The sequence below is a fragment of the Vipera berus genome (assembly GCF_964194415.1).
Source record: "Vipera berus genome assembly, chromosome: 7".
NCBI lineage: Eukaryota > Metazoa > Chordata > Lepidosauria > Squamata > Viperidae > Vipera > Vipera berus.
This window is the reverse complement of record NC_138209.1, coordinates 3036472-3051471: the sequence shown is the minus strand read 5'-3', so window position 1 is coordinate 3051471 and position 15000 is coordinate 3036472. Positions and strand designations below refer to the sequence as shown.

Here is a 15000-nt window from a genome sequence, read left to right as displayed (position 1 = left end):
GGCTGAGAAATAACTGAGGTAATTGTATTGCTTCTCTATCTTTGAAAGTCTGCTGAAGCTTTTAAGATTTTAAGATCCTTGCAGCGTTCTTCAGCTTCCAACCAGATTTTGACTAGAGGCTTCTTCAAAGAGAGGAGGCCTCTGTGGAGAAAAGCCATCTTCACGTCAGGAGAGAGTGCTGGGTGTGTCTCTCTCCATCTTTTTCCATTTCAGGAATGACTTGATGGAATCAGAAGAACATCTTGGTGGAGACCCCAGCCGGTCGAGAGGGAGAGATGAGAGGCCATCTCTGTTGTTTGTCCGCATCTGCGAGTGCTATCAAAACCTGGAAGTAACCAGCAATCGGAGTTCTCAGAATGAATTTCCCAAAACGGTAGAGCCACTTGAAGAAAATATTCACAGCTCTGGGTTGAAATATGGCGTCCTTGGCGCTCTCTGAGCTTGGTTGTGTTCTTGCAGACGTTTCGTGACCCAACTAGGTGACATTATCAGGGCTAGACTGGAGTGGGGTGTGCGGGGAAGAAGAGGAGGAGGAGGAGGAGGAGTAGTAGGACTGTGGAGTCCTTGGTGCTCTCTGAGCTGGGTGGTTTCCTTGAAGACATCTCATGACCCAACTAGATAACATCATCAGTGCTAGAAGAGAGAAAGATTTGTGGACAGGAGGAAGGAGAAGGAGAAGGAGAAAGAGAAGGAGAAAGAGAAGAAGGAGGATCTTTCGTGCTCTCTGAGCTGGGTGGTTTTCTTGCAGACGTCTCATGACCCAACTAGATAACATCATCAGTGCTAGAAGGGAGGAGGAGGAGGAGGAGGAGGAGGAGGAGGAGGATGCTGACTTTGGGGTCCCTGGTGCTCTCTGAGCTTGGAGGTTTCCTTGCAGATGTTTCATGACCCAACTAGGTAACATCATCAGTGCTAGAAGGGAGAGGAGGAGGAGGAGGAGGACTGTGGGGTCCTTGATGCTCTCTGAGCTGGGTGGTTTCCTTGCAGACGTCTCATGACCCAACTAGGTGATATCATCAGTGCTAGAAGGGAGTGGCTTTGCACTCTTTTTATAGAGGAGTGGTTTGCCCTCTCATTGCTGATGGGAGTGCTCACCAGTCACCATCAGAAACACACACCCCCAAGACAGGACAAGCCACAAGCTACTTGTATGTAATCGGAGATGGAAACCCACCCCCTTCTAGCCCTGATGATGTTACATAGTCGGGTCAGTCAGACAAGCCACTTCATGGGCTCCGGATCACCCTGGGGTCCCCAGGCCCGTGGGCAGAACCAGGTCTTTAGGGGCTTGAGAAACCTATCTTATCTCCGCAGGGATGACGTTCCACAGGGAAGGAGCCACCACGGAGACGGCCCTTTCTCTGGCTCCCACCAGATGGAGCCCCTTAATTGGGGAATCCGTAACACCCCTTGCCTGCCTGCTCCGGTAGGTCAGGGAGACGTACCTGGGTTTAAAGACGGTCTTTCAAATAACCTGGTTCCAAGCCAGGTAGGGCTTTGAAGGGGACAGCATCACCTTGAACTGGAGCCGGAAGCAAACCGGCAGCCGATGCAGTTTTCACAGGAGAAGTTGCACCTGATGACAGAGTTACCTGTGTTCCCGTGTAAGCTGCCTCTCTCCGCAGCAGAAAAAAAAAAGCTTGACTTAAGTCTAACGAATGTGGCCGTAAGTGGAGGACAAAAGAGCTTCGTTGTTGTTTTTTTTAATCGGCAGAGGAGACCAAATTTTGGGCGTGGCCCTAAACAGGGAGGCTATAAAGACGCGGCTGATTGTTGGGAAATTCGGGACTGCCCATCAGCAACACTCTGCGGACGAAAGCCGGAAGGAGTTGATTTCCCGCCAGCCCAGCCAGGCAGGAAAGCCTATCATCCACAGCCAGGGGTGCCCCTGCGAGGAACGTATCTAGGGTGACTTCGGCCCTAGCTGGAAAGTCACTTTCCAGCTCTGCAGCTGGCTAGCTGAGGTTTGTGTGAAGGCAAGGACAACGCAACACAACCTCCTGCCTCTTTGCATTCTCTACACGCCAGTGGTTCTGAAGTCCCCTCTTGTGCTACAACCAACAACATCCTTTCAGGGCTGATGCTATTTGTGTGTGTGTGTGTGTGTGTGTGTGTGTGTACGTGCGCGCGCACGCGCGCATGCACGCAAAACCCGCTGTGTAACAAAATAAACATGGCCGCAAGCACTGGAGAGCTGTGATGGCGAGGAGAGTGGCAACGTATGGTCTGGTGCGGGAATGAAAAAGGTGCTGAGAGTCCTTGCCAAAGTTGAAGAAGGATTGGAGAGAACTTCCTATTCGCTAGCGCTTGGCCTGCAAGCAGGTCTGGTCCAGGGGTGAAGGCACCAGGCTAGAGGCCAGGCGACTGGGAGTTCTAGTCCCGACTTAGCCATGAAAGTCAAATTGGGTGCCTTTGGGCCAATCAACCAGGTGCCAGTGAGTTCTAGTCCCGCCCTAGCCATGAAAGTCAAATTGGGTGCCTTTGGGCCAATCGCCAGGTGCCAGTGAGTTCTAGTTCTGCCTTAGCCATGAAAGTCAAATTGGGTGCCTTTGGGCCAATCAACCAGGTTCCAGTGAGTTCTAGTCCTGCCCTAGCCATGAAAGTCAAATTGGGTGCGTTTGGGCCAGTCGCCAGGTGCCAGTGAGTTCTAGTCCCGCCCTAGCCATGAAAGTCAAATTGGGTGCCTTTGGGCCAATCGCCAGGTGTCAGTGAGTTCTAGTCCCGCCCTAGCCATGAAAGTCAAATTCATTCCTTCCTTCCTTCCTTCCTTCCTTCCTTCCTTCCTTCCTTCCTTCCTTCCTTCCTTCCTTCCTTCCTTCCTCTCTCCCTTCCTCCTAATTACTTCCTTCCTTCCTTCCTTCCTCCTGATTCCACCCTTCCTTCCCTCCCTCCCTCCTTCCTTCCATTCTCCCTTCTTCCTGATTCTTTCCTTCCTTCCTTCTTTCCTTCCTTCTTTCCTTCCTTCCTCGCTCCCTCCCTCCTGATTCCTTCCTTCCTTCCTTTCTTCCTCCCTCCCTCCCTCCCTCCCTTCCTTCCTTCCTTCCTTCCTTCCTTCCTTCCTTCCTTCCTTCCTTCCTTCCTCCTGATTCCTTCCTTCCTTCCCTCCCTCCCTCCTTCCTTCCATTCTCCCTTCTTCCTGATTCTTTCCTTCCTTCTTTCCTTCCTTTCTCGCTCCCTCCCTCCTGATTCCTTCCTTCCTTCCTTCCTTCCTTCCTTCCTTCCTTCCTTCCTTCCTTCCTTCCTTCCTTCCTTCCCCACCATCCATAAAGAGCTGAAGAGGCTTCCGGGATGTGAAGCGGAAGCTCTTCCAAGGCAAAACAGGAGAGTCCCGGTGCCTCCTGAAAAAGCACCGCTGGGGCAGGCGAGCGTTGGTACCTGCAGACGTAGTTCCCTCGGCAGGCGTCCAGTGGCGTCAGGCAGTTCGGCTTCTCCTTGGCTTCGTAGGAGCAGGCGGGCACAATCGTCTGCCGGCGTCTCTCGGCGCAGGCCGTGTCGACACAGGGGCAGAACAACAGCTCATGCGTGTACTCGGGGGGCACCCGGTCGAAGAACTTCCGCAAGGCCTTGTGACATTTGGACCGGTTGCAGGGGTCCGCCCGGGGCCCCCGCCGGATGCAAGAGGACACGTACTCGGTCCGGAGTCGCTGGCACATCTCGTCCACGTTACAGGCTTTGGCGGCGTCCAAGCAGCGGTTCACTTGCGTGACCTCATTCTCGGAGCCTGCAGAGCAGAAAGACACAAGGGAGATGGTGGTGTGCAACAACAACAACAACAACAACAACAACAACAACAACAACAACAACAACAACAACAATAATAATAATAATAATAATAATAATAATAATAATAATAATAATAATAATAATAATAATAATAAAAGTTGGAAAGTACCTTGGAGGTCATCTAGTCCAACCCCCTGCTCAGGCAGAAACCCTATACCATTTCAGACAAATGGCTGTCCAGTCTCTTCTTAAAAACTTCCAGTGTTGGAGCATTCACCACTTCTGGAGGCAGGTTGTTCCACTGGTTAATTGTTCTAACTGTCAGGAAGTTTCTCCTTAGTTCTAGGTTGCTTCTCTCCTCGACTAGTTTCCATCCGTTGTTTCTTGTCCTGCTTTTGGGCGCTTTGGAGAAGAGCTTGACTGCCTCTTCTTTGGGGCAGCCCCTGAGATACTGGAAGACTGCTATCCTGTCCCCCCTCGTCCTTCTCTTCATTAAACTACACATACCCAATTCCAGCAACCGTTCCTTATATGTTTTAGTCTCCAGTCCCCCGATCGTCTTTGTTGCTCTTCTCTGTACCCTTTCTAGAGTCTCAACATCTTGTTTACATCGTGGTGACCAAAACTGGATGCAGTATTCCAAGCGTGGCCTTACCAAGGCCTTGTAAAGCGGTATTAGTACTTCACGTGATCTTGATTCTGTCCCTCTGTTAATGCAGCCTAGCACTGTGTTGGCTTTTTTGGCAGCTGCAGCACACGGCTGGCTCATATTGAAGTGATTGTCCACTAGGACTCCGAGATCCCTCTCACAGTTACTACTATTGAGCAAGGTGCCACCTATACTATACCTGTGCATTTGATTTTTCCTGCCTAAATGTAGAACCTTACTTTTTTCACCATTGAATTTCATTTTGTTAGATAGCGCCCGGTGTTCGAGTCTGTCCAGATCCTTCTGTATCTTAAGCCTATCTTCTGGAGTTTGGGCTATTCCTGCCAGCTTGGTGTCGTCTGCAAATTTGATGAGTTCCCCATCTATCCCCTCATCCAAATCGTTGATGAAGATGTTGAAGAGCCCTGGGCCCAGAACAGAGCCCTGGGGCACCCCACTACACACTTCCTTCCATGTAGATGCGGTTCCATTGAGGACCACACGCTGAGTATGGGATGTCAGCCAGCTGCAAATCATCCAGTCTAAACCACGCAGGTCAGGAATTGCAATGAAAGAAGGAAAAAAAAACCAGACTCTTGGCTGTTCAACCTTTGGAGATGTGGCAGAGACAGCAAGAGACTATGAAGGAAATATAATAAAAGCCCCAATTAAAAATGATAAAACCACTGGATGAATATTTCTTCTTTGACAAAGGTTTTCTAGGAATCCTTGATTCACCGGCTTGTTCGCAGTCTTATTTCTCCTTGCTATATATGTAGGCTACTAGGTTAGCTAAAAGCAGAAAAACCATGAATAGAATAGAACAGAATAGAATAGAACAGAATAGAATAGAACAGAATAGAATAGAACAGAATAGAATAGAACAATGAATAGCATAGAATAATGAATAGAATATGGAATGGATAGAATATAGCAGGGCTTTTCAACCTTTTCACCCATTGTACCACTTTTAGGATATGGCGACATCCGAGTACCACCAGTCGCCCAGCAAGGGGTCAAAAACGTGACCCCCCCCAAAAAAGGAAAAAAGTGATGAAGTACAGGTAGTCCTCAACTTACAATAGTTCGCTTAGTGACTGTTCGAAGTTACAATGGCTCTGAAAAAAGGGCCCCCCAAGCCACAGCCGAGCAAGATGCCTGCCTGCTCACCCAGCGGCACTCTTCCTCCTGTCCGAGGTTTTCATGGTTGTGAGCATTTCCATTGAGGATTGGCAGCGAGGGTGGGGTGGGGTGGGTGTTTGGTTCTTATTCCCCCCCCTTGCTGCAGGTTTTGGTCCCTTCACATGACCCTGGGACACTGTGACCGTCATAAACATGAATCAGTTGCCAAGCATCTGGATGTAAATCATAAGGCCCTGGAGATGCTGCAGCATTCCAGCTGATCGGCGCTTCTTCTGGGCTCAGCAGAAGACCCAGGATCAGCGCCGAGCTCCAGCTGGATCCTGGCGCTGATCCTGGCGCTTCTGCTGAGCCCTGACAGCCCTGCAGCTCCAGCCGTCTCTCGCTCAGGCTTGTGCGGTGCTGCCACCGGTTCAGCTCACTCCCCTCCCCGGCTACCACTTTCGTCGGATGGCCATGTACCACCTGCCAGGCGCCAATGTACCACAGGTGGTACCCATACCACTGGTTGAAAAGCCCTGGAATATAGGATAGGGTAGGGTAGGATAGGATAGGATAGGATAGAAAATGGAATGGATAGAGAATAGAATATAAAACAGAACAGAATAGAATAGAATAGAATAGAATAGAATAGAATAGAATAGAATAGAATAGAATAGAATAGAATAGAATAGAATAGAATAGAATAGAATAGAATAGAATAGAATAGAATAGAATAGAATAGAATAGAATATGGAATGGATAGAATATAGGATAGGGTAGGGTAGGATAGGATAGGATAGGACAGGATAAGATAGGATAGAATAGAGAATGGAATGGATAGAGAATAGTATATAAAACAGAACAAAACAGAACAGAACAGAATTCTACTCCATTTCCTTTCTGGGGACATTTCTCCAACAGTCAACCAGCATTTGATTTCCTGTCACTTAAATCTCTGGTTCTGTGACAGCCATGCAAGACTCATGTTCCCACAGGAGTGTCACAAATACGAAGAAGCAACTTTGCGCAGCTGCAGGCACCGTCTTCATGTTTGTGGCTGCCGCCTCCCTGGAGATGCTTGTGTTTCAAAACTTTTAGGAGACCGATTGTATCCCTGTTCAATTTTTTTTTCCTGGGGACTCAAGCTAGCCAGAAACTCTGAACTGTCTCCATGGAAGTGAATGGAGCCGTTGCAATGCTACAGAGATAGTCCACAATTTACAACCGTTGATTTTTTTTGACTCGTTGAAGTTACAACAGCATTGAAAAAAGTGACATGATTGTTTTTCACATGACCTCAACTCCCAGAATCCCCCAGCCAGCATGCTTTAAGATGAGTGGAATTCAATTCCCAGAATCCCCCAGCCAGCAAGTTTTAAGAGGGGTGGAGTTCAACTCCCAGAATCCCCCAGCCAGCATGCTTTAAGGTGGGTGGACTTCAACTCCCAGAATCCCCCAGCCAGCCTGCTTTAAGGTAGGTGGACTTCAACTCCCAGAATCCCCCCAGCCAGCTTGCTTTAAGATGGATGGACCAACTCCCAGAATCCCCCAGGCAGCATGCTTTAAGGTAGATGGACTTCAACTCCCAGAATCCCCCAGCCAGTGTGCTTTAGGATGGGTGGACCAACTCCCAGAATCCCCCAGGCAGCATGCTTTAAGAGGGGTGGACTTCAACTGCCAGAATCCCCCAGCCAGCCATGCTTTAAGAGGGGTGGACTTCAACTGCCAGAATCCCCCAGCCAGCCATGCTTTAAGAGGGGTGGACTTCAACTGCCAGAATCCCCCAGCCAGCATGCTTTAAGGTAGGTGGACTTCAACTCCCAGAATCCCCCAGCCAGCATGCTTTAAGGTAGGTGGACTTCAACTCCCAGAATCCCCCAGCCAGCATGCTTTAAGGTAGGTGGACTTCAACTCCCAGAATCCCCCAGCCAGCCTGCTTTAAGATGGGTGGACCAACTCCCAGAATCCCCCGGCCAGCCTGCTTTAAGATGGGTGGAGTTCAACTCCCAGAATCCCCCAGCCAGCATGCTTTAAGGTAGGTGGACTTCAACTCCCAGAATCCCCCAGCCAGCCTGCTTTAAGATGGGTGGACCAACTCCCAGAATCCCCCGGCCAGCCTGCTTTAAGATGGGTGGAGTTCAACTCCCAGAATCCCCCAGCCAGCAAGCTTTAAGATGGGTAGACTTCAACTCCAAGAATCCCCCAGGCAGCAAGCTTTAAGATGGGTGGACTTCAACTCCCAGATTTCCTTTGCTGGCTGGGGGATTCTGGGAGTTGAAGTCCACCCCATCTTAAATTGCCCAAGGTTGAGAAACTACAGAGCACAAAGTGAAATTTCCTGCTTAGGATAGGAAACCCGGAGCTTTTTCTGGCCGAGTTCAGCCAGCCTCGGCCGGGCGACCTCCATCTGATGGAATTGTCTAATGGAGCATGTGCGGCGTCCATTTCCCATGCCTCTGTCACCTTGAACCCCACTCGGCGAGCGGAAAGCGGGAAACTAGGATTGATCGGCCAATTACCGAGCATAATGGTATTCCTAATTAGGGCCCTTGCAGAACATATGATGTCTTCTCTCGGAAGCGGCTGGAGCTGTCCGTCTTTGTCGGCAAGGCGCAGGGGAAACCGAGTCGGCCTTTGGGAAAATGCCACCCCCGGGGCAAATAATGCTCTCCGGATAACCGCCTTGGCAAAGATCTCCAGAAACGGAGAAGAGAGTTGTGCTGTTCTGAGCACGTGCCGAGTGCCGCTTTTGTACAAAGGGGACTAGAAAAGAATCAGTGGGGTCTAGTGGTTAAGGCAGCCGTCTAGACCTGCCTTAGGAGCGAAAGGAGACTGGGAGACTTTGGGCCAAATGCCAGGAGATCAGAATCAGAATCAGAATCAGAGTGGAGCTGAAAGGGACCTTGGAGGTCTTGTAGTCCAGCCCCCTGCTTCAGCAGGAGACCCTATATTAGGGGTCTTCAAACATGGCCCCTTGATGACTTGTGGACTTCAACTCCCAGAATTCCTCAGCCAGGCATGCTGGCTGAGGAATTCTGGGAGCTGAAGCCCACTCCTCTTAAGGTCTACATCAGGGGTCTTCAAAATTGGCCCTTTTAGGACTTGTGGACTTCAACTCCCAGAATTCCTCAGCCAGGCCGCTGAGGAATTCTGGGAGTTGAAGTCCACTCCCCTTAAAGTCTATATCAGGGATCTTCAGACTCGGCCCCTTGATGACTTGTGGACTTCAACTCCCAGAATTCCTCAGCCAGGCATGCTGGTGAGTTCTAGTCCTGCCTTAAGAGTGAAAGAAGACTGGTGACTTTGGGATAATAATAATAATAATAATAATAATAATAATAATAATAATAATAATAATAATAATAATAATAATAATAATAATAATAATAATAATAATAATAATAATAATAATAATAACAACAACAACAACAACAACAACAACAACAATAATAATAATAATAATAATAATAATAATAATAATAATAATAATAATAATAAGAAGAAGAAGAAGAAGTTGGAAGGGACCTTGGAGGTCATCTAGTCCAACCCCCTGCTCAGGCAGGAAACCCTAGACCAGGGGTCTTCAAACTTGGCCCTTTTAGGACTCGTGGACTTCAAGTCCCAGAATTCCTCAGTCAGCATGTCTGGCTGAGGAATTCTGGGAGTTGAAGTCCACGAGTCCTAAAAGGGCCGAGTTTGAAGACCCCTGCCCTAGACCATTTCAGACAGGAGATGGCGAGTTCCAGTTCTACCCTAGGCATGAAAGCCAGCTAGTGACTTTAGGCCAGTCCTACCCATCTCTATCAGCCCAACCCACCTCACAGGGTTGTTGTTATGGGAAAAATAGGAGAAGGAAGGAGTATCAGGATTGTTCGCCACCTTGAGTGACTTCAAAAAGTAAGGAAGGTAAGATAAAGGAAACCTAATGAATTCAAAGGGCTTTCTTAATTCCCCCCTCCCCCCCCCCGGTTGCAACGATCTGGCGCCCCGTCCTTACCTGCCGTGATGGATGCCAGTCGGACATAGTCAAACCCCCTTACAAAAGGCTCGTACGGACTGCTTTCCATGACGTTCATACCTAAAGGAAGAAAATACACATATATATATATATTCATTTATATGGGAAAAGAATGCCAATGCTTTTGTCCTGCATATTATTTGTTACATGAATTTAACAAAACCCGATGCTCTGCTTTCGGGCCCAGAGACATTCGCCCTTTGAGAAGTGAAGCCCAATGAAAAGCAGATGAGAAGGGCAGCTTAAATGCAGAAAGCGTGAAGGGGACACAGGAAGGTCCACCGGCCCCTTATCTTCCTTGGACAGATTTCAAATTTCCTTTGAGATGTTCTCCATGTGGACCAGTCTCTTTCAAAGCTGGCAGGTTGAAGATGGAAGACTTCAACTCCCAGAATGCCCCAGCCAGCCAGCCTTAAGATGAGTGAAGTTCAATTGCCGTCAATTCAATTCATTCTCTCCTTTTTCCTTCCTTCCTTCCTTCCTTCGTTTCCTCCCTCCTTCCCTCTCTCCTTCCTTCCTTCCCTCCTTTTCTTCCTTCCTTCTCTTCCCACCCTCATTCTTTCCTTCCTTCCTTCCTTCCTTCCTTCCTTCCTTCCCTTCCCTCCCTCCCTCCTTCCTCCCTTCTCTCCTTTTTTCTTCCTTCCTTCCTTCCTTCCTTCCTTCCTTCCTTCCTTCCTTCCTTCCTTCCTTCCTTCCTCCTTCCTTCCTTCCTTCCTTCCTTCCTTCCTTCCTTCCTTCCTTCCTCCCTCCCTCCCTTCCCTTCCCTCCCTCCCTCCCTCCCTCCCTCATTCTTTCCTTCCTTCCTTCCTTTCCTTCCTACCTTCCCACCTTCCTTCCCTTCCCTCCCTCATTCTCTCCTTCCTTCCTCTGTTCCCCTCTCAAAACCTCTTCTCTTTTCCCCTCCCCTCCCCTTTTCCTCCCCTCCCCTCCCCCTCTATTGTCTCTCTGACTAAACCTGGGTTGGAGCTATTTTGAGCCATAGGCTGTTTAACTATCCCTTGTTTTCTGAGGCAGTAAAATGTGCATATGTGATATATCTCTATTCCCGAGCAGGGGAAAAAAATAAATCTATAATTGTTCCAATAAAGGCATATTGCTTCAGACGGGTGCCACAGACAGAAGAAACCCAGCGAGGAACGCTAGTGCTCTTGTAAATCAACTTGTTTTTTTTATTGTTATGCAAAAAATAAAATAAAATAAAATACTACATACCCTTTAAAAGAAAGTAACTGAATACTCAAGGGCCAGAGAAAGAAAAAGGCTGATATATATATACGCGTGGTCACCTGGTGTCCTACTTTCCATCTCTACTTGGCTTTTTGACACTCTCTCTTTGGGGCTGAGTGTGCTAATTACTCACAAGTTTGGTTCCAGCAACTCCGGGACGTTTTGCGTTGTTTTGATCGATGTCAAATAGATCTAAAGGTGTGGGTAGATATATATAACCTCTCCTTGATTTTGCACGCTCTTTAATCTCTCTTCTTTTGATCTTTGCTGATGTTTATTCAACCAATAGCATCCCTATTTATTTAGTAAATAAATAATTTCCCCCTAGCTGAACTGAGTGGTGGGTGCGAATGGCTCTGATCTGGATGGAGCCTGGGCAGCTTAAGGATGAGCAGACTTCTTCTCCCAGAATTCCCCAGCCAGCATGTCTGCAGCTTGGCTTTCCTTCCTTCCTTCCTTCCTTCCTTCCTTCCTTCCTTCCTTCCTTCCCTCCTTTTTTCTTCCTTCCCTTCCCTCCCTTCCGCATTCTTTCCTTCCTTCCTCCTTTCCTTCCTTCCTCCTTTCCTTCCTTCCTTCCTTCCTTCCTTCCTTCCTTCCTTCCTTCCTTCCTTCCTTCCTTCCTTCCTTCCTTCCTTCCCTCCTTTTTTCTTCCTTCCCTTCCCTCCCTCCCTCATTCTATCCTTCCTTCCTCCTTTCCTTCCTTCCTTCCTTCCTTCCTTCCTTCCTTCCTTCCTTCCTTCCTTCCTTCCTTCCTTCCTTCCTTCCTTCCTTCCTTCCCTCTTTCCTTCCCTCTTTCCTTCCCTCCTTTTTTCTTCCTTCCCTTCCCTCCCTCCCTCATTCCTTCCTCCTTTCCTTCCTCTACAATCAAAACAAGCATTTCTGTTGCTAAATGAAACATCTAAGAGAATTTTGCCGCACTTTATCACCGTCGTTAAGTGAATCACTGCATCTGTTAATGTAATCACACAGTTGTTAAGTGGAGCTGGCTTCCCCATTGCCTTTCTTTGTCGGGAGGTCGCAAAAGGGGACACTGCGACCGTCATAAGTACGAGTCAGTTGCCAAGCGCCTGAATTTCGATCACGTGACACACACACACCGCCGAAAGGAGGCTGCAATGGTCATTAAGTGTGAGAAATGGTCACAAATCACTTAGCGCCAGTCACTCAACGAACGGTCGTAAACCAAGGACTGTCTAGAAAGGCCTCCGACGGTTAAAATTCCTGGGTTTGCAAAAAACGGAAGGAGCTGCAAAAATATTTATGCAAAGGAGAAGTTTCAGAAAGTTGATATCAGTGTTCAGAGAACGTCACTGAGTCCGAGGGGGCATCTCTCTCTCCCTCCCCCTCCCCCTCCCCCTCCCTCTCTTTCTCTCTCTCCCTCCCTCTCTCTCCCCCTGTCTCTCTCTCCCTCCCTCCCTCTCCCTTTCCCTCTTCCTCTCCCTCCCTCCCTCCCTATCTCCCCCTCTCCCTCCCCCTTCCCCTCCCTCTCTGTCTCTGTCTCCCTCTCCCTCCCTCCCTCCCTCCCTCTCCCTCCCTCTCTTTCTCTCTCCCCCCTCTCTCCCCCTCCCTCTCTCTCCCTCTCCCTCCCTCTCCCTTTCCCTTTCTCCCTCCCTTTCCCTCTTCCTCTCCCTCCCTCCCTCTCTCCCCCTCTCCCTCCCCCTTCCCCTCCCTCTCTGTCTCTGTCTCCCTCTCCCTCTCTCCCTCTCTCTCCTTCTCCCTCTCCCTCCCTCTTCCTCTCCCTCTCTCCCTCTCCTTCTCCCTCTCTCCCTTTCCCTCTCCCTCTCCCTCTCTTTCTCCCCCTCTCCCTCCCCCTCCCCCTTCCCCTCCCTCTGTGTCTCCCTCTCCCTCTCTCCCTCCCTCTCCCTCCCCTTCTCCCTCTCTCCCTTTCCCTTTCCCTCTCCCTCCCCCTCCCTTTTCCTCTCCCTCCCTTTCCCTCTTCCTCTCCCTCCCTCCCTCCCTATCTCCCCCTCTCCCTCCCCCTTCCCCTCCCTCTCTGTCTCTGTCTCCCTCTCCCTCCCTCCCTCCCTCCCTCTCCCTCCCTCTCTTTCTCTCTCCCCCCTCTCTCCCCCTCCCTCTCTCTCCCTCTCCCTCCCTCTCCCTTTCCCTTTCTCCCTCCCTTTCCCTCTTCCTCTCCCTCCCTCCCTCTCTCCCCCTCTCCCTCCCCCTTCCCCTCCCTCTCTGTCTCTGTCTCCCTCTCCCTCTCTCCCTCTCTCTCCTTCTCCCTCTCCCTCCCTCTTCCTCTCCCTCTCTCCCTCTCCTTCTCCCTCTCTCCCTTTCCCTCTCCCTCTCCCTCTCTTTCTCCCCCTCTCCCTCCCCCTCCCCCTTCCCCTCCCTCTGTGTCTCCCTCTCCCTCTCTCCCTCCCTCTCCCTCCCCTTCTCCCTCTCTCCCTTTCCCTTTCCCTCTCCCTCCCCCTCCCTTTTCCTCTCCCTCCCTTTCCCTCTTCCTCTCCCTCCCTCCCTCTCTCCCCCTCTCCCTCCCCCTTCCCCTCCCTCTCTGTCTCTGTCTCCCTTTCCCTCTCTCCCTCTCTCTCCTTCTCCCTCTCCCTCCCTCTTCCTCTCCCTCTCTCCCCTCTCCCTCCTTCTCCCTCTCTCCTTTTCCCTCTCCCTCTCCCTCTCTTTCTCTCCCTCTCTCTCCCCCTCCCTTTTCCTCTCCCTCCCTTTCCCTCTTCCTCTCCCTCCCTCCCTCTCTCCCCCTCTCCCTCCCCCTTCCCCTCCCTCTCTGTCTCTGTCTCCCTTTCCCTCTCTCCCTCTCTCTCCTTCTCCCTCTCCCTCCCTCTTCCTCTCCCTCTCTCCCTCTCTCCCTCCTTCTCCCTCTCTCCTTTTCCCTCTCCCTCTCCCTCTCTTTCTCTCCCTCTCTCTCCCCCTTCCCCTTCCCCTCCCTCTGTGTCTCCCTCCCTCCCTCTCTCCCCTCTCCCTCCCCCTTCCCCTCCCTCTCTGTCTCTGTCTCCCTCTCCCTCTCTCCCTCTCTCTCCTTCTCCCTCTCCCTCCCTCTCCCTCTCCCTCTCTCCCTCTCTCCCTCCCTCTCCTTCTCCCTCTCTCCCTTTCCCTCTCCCTCTCCCTCTCTTTCTCCCCCTCTCCCTCCCCCTTCCCCTTCCCCTCCCTGTGTCTCCCTCCCTCTCTCTCCCTCCCTCTCCCTCTCCTTCTCCCTCTCTCCCTTTCCCTTTCCCTCTCCCTCCCCCTCCCTTTCACTCTCTCCCTCCCTTTCCCTCTTCCTCTCCCTCCCTCCCTCCCTCTCTCCCCTCTCCCTCCCCTTCCTCTTCCCCTCCCTCTCTGCCTGTCTCCCTCTCCCTCTCTCCCTCTCTCTCCTTCTCCCTCTCCCTCCCTCCCTCTTCCTCTCCCTCCCTCCCTCCCTCTCTCCACCTCCCTCCCCTTCCTCTTCCCTCCCTCTCTGCCTCTGTCTCCCTCTCCCTCTCTCCTTCTCTCTCCTTCTCCCTCTCCCTCCCTCCCTCTCTCTCCCTCCCTCTCCCTCTCCCTCTCCTTCTCCCTCTCTCCCTTTCCCTCTCCCTCCCCCTCCCTTTCCCTCTCTCCCTCCCTTTCCCTCTCCCTCTCCCTCCCTCCCTCCCTCCCTCCCTCCCTCTCCCTCCCTCTCCCTTTCCCTCTCTCTCTCCCTTTCCCTCTCCCTCTCCCTCTCTTTCTCCCCCTCTCCTTCTCCCTCCCTCCCTCTCCTCTTCCTCTCCTTCTCCCTCTCCCTCCTTCTCCCACTCCCTCCCCCTCCCTCTCCCTCCCTCTCTCCACCAAGTCTCCTTCTGAGATTTTGCTGCAAAGTTCTGAAAATATTATCTCACTGTCAAAAATATACCCTCTTGGCAGGAAAGGACGAAAGACCCCGAGGGCCGAGCGTTCAGTTACTTCCTACGACACCCATTTTCACGCCTGCCGGGAAGATTTTTGCACCACGTTTCCGCAAACAGATCGTTCGGCTACTCTGATGGGGCCAAGCGTGGTGGGGAGCATTGCGGATCCTTCCAGCTCTGCTGATCTTCCAGGAGAGAAACAATCCCGGGAGGCTTTAATCCGATCCCATTAAAGCAGAATGCGGGCAAGTCCTCGACTTACAACCGTTCATTTGGCGACCGCTCGAAGTTGACAACGGCACCGGGAAAAAGCGACGTACGGCCAGTTCTCACTCTTAACGACCGTCGCAGCATCCCCGCGGTCAGGGGATCAAAATTCAGAAGCTCGGCAACTGACTCGCATTTATGACGGTCGCAGCGTTCCCGGGAGTGGGTGGGTGGGTGGCGCGGTGTCACGTGACCCCCGT

The 15000-nt window shown here is 51.0% G+C and overlaps 1 protein-coding gene across 1 annotated transcript in view; it reads right to left on the bottom strand.

Moving 5' to 3' along the window:
- Positions 1 to 15000, bottom strand: part of GFRA4 (GDNF family receptor alpha 4) — a gene marked incomplete at both ends in the record, with an annotated part of 109438 nt that overhangs the window by 17160 nt on the left and 77278 nt on the right. The window contains 2 exons of the mRNA XM_081333307.1: positions 3376 to 3721; positions 9492 to 9572. Coding sequence (XP_081189433.1) covers positions 3376 to 3721; positions 9492 to 9572 — 427 coding nt within the window. The remainder of the gene's footprint in view (positions 1 to 3375; positions 3722 to 9491; positions 9573 to 15000) is intronic.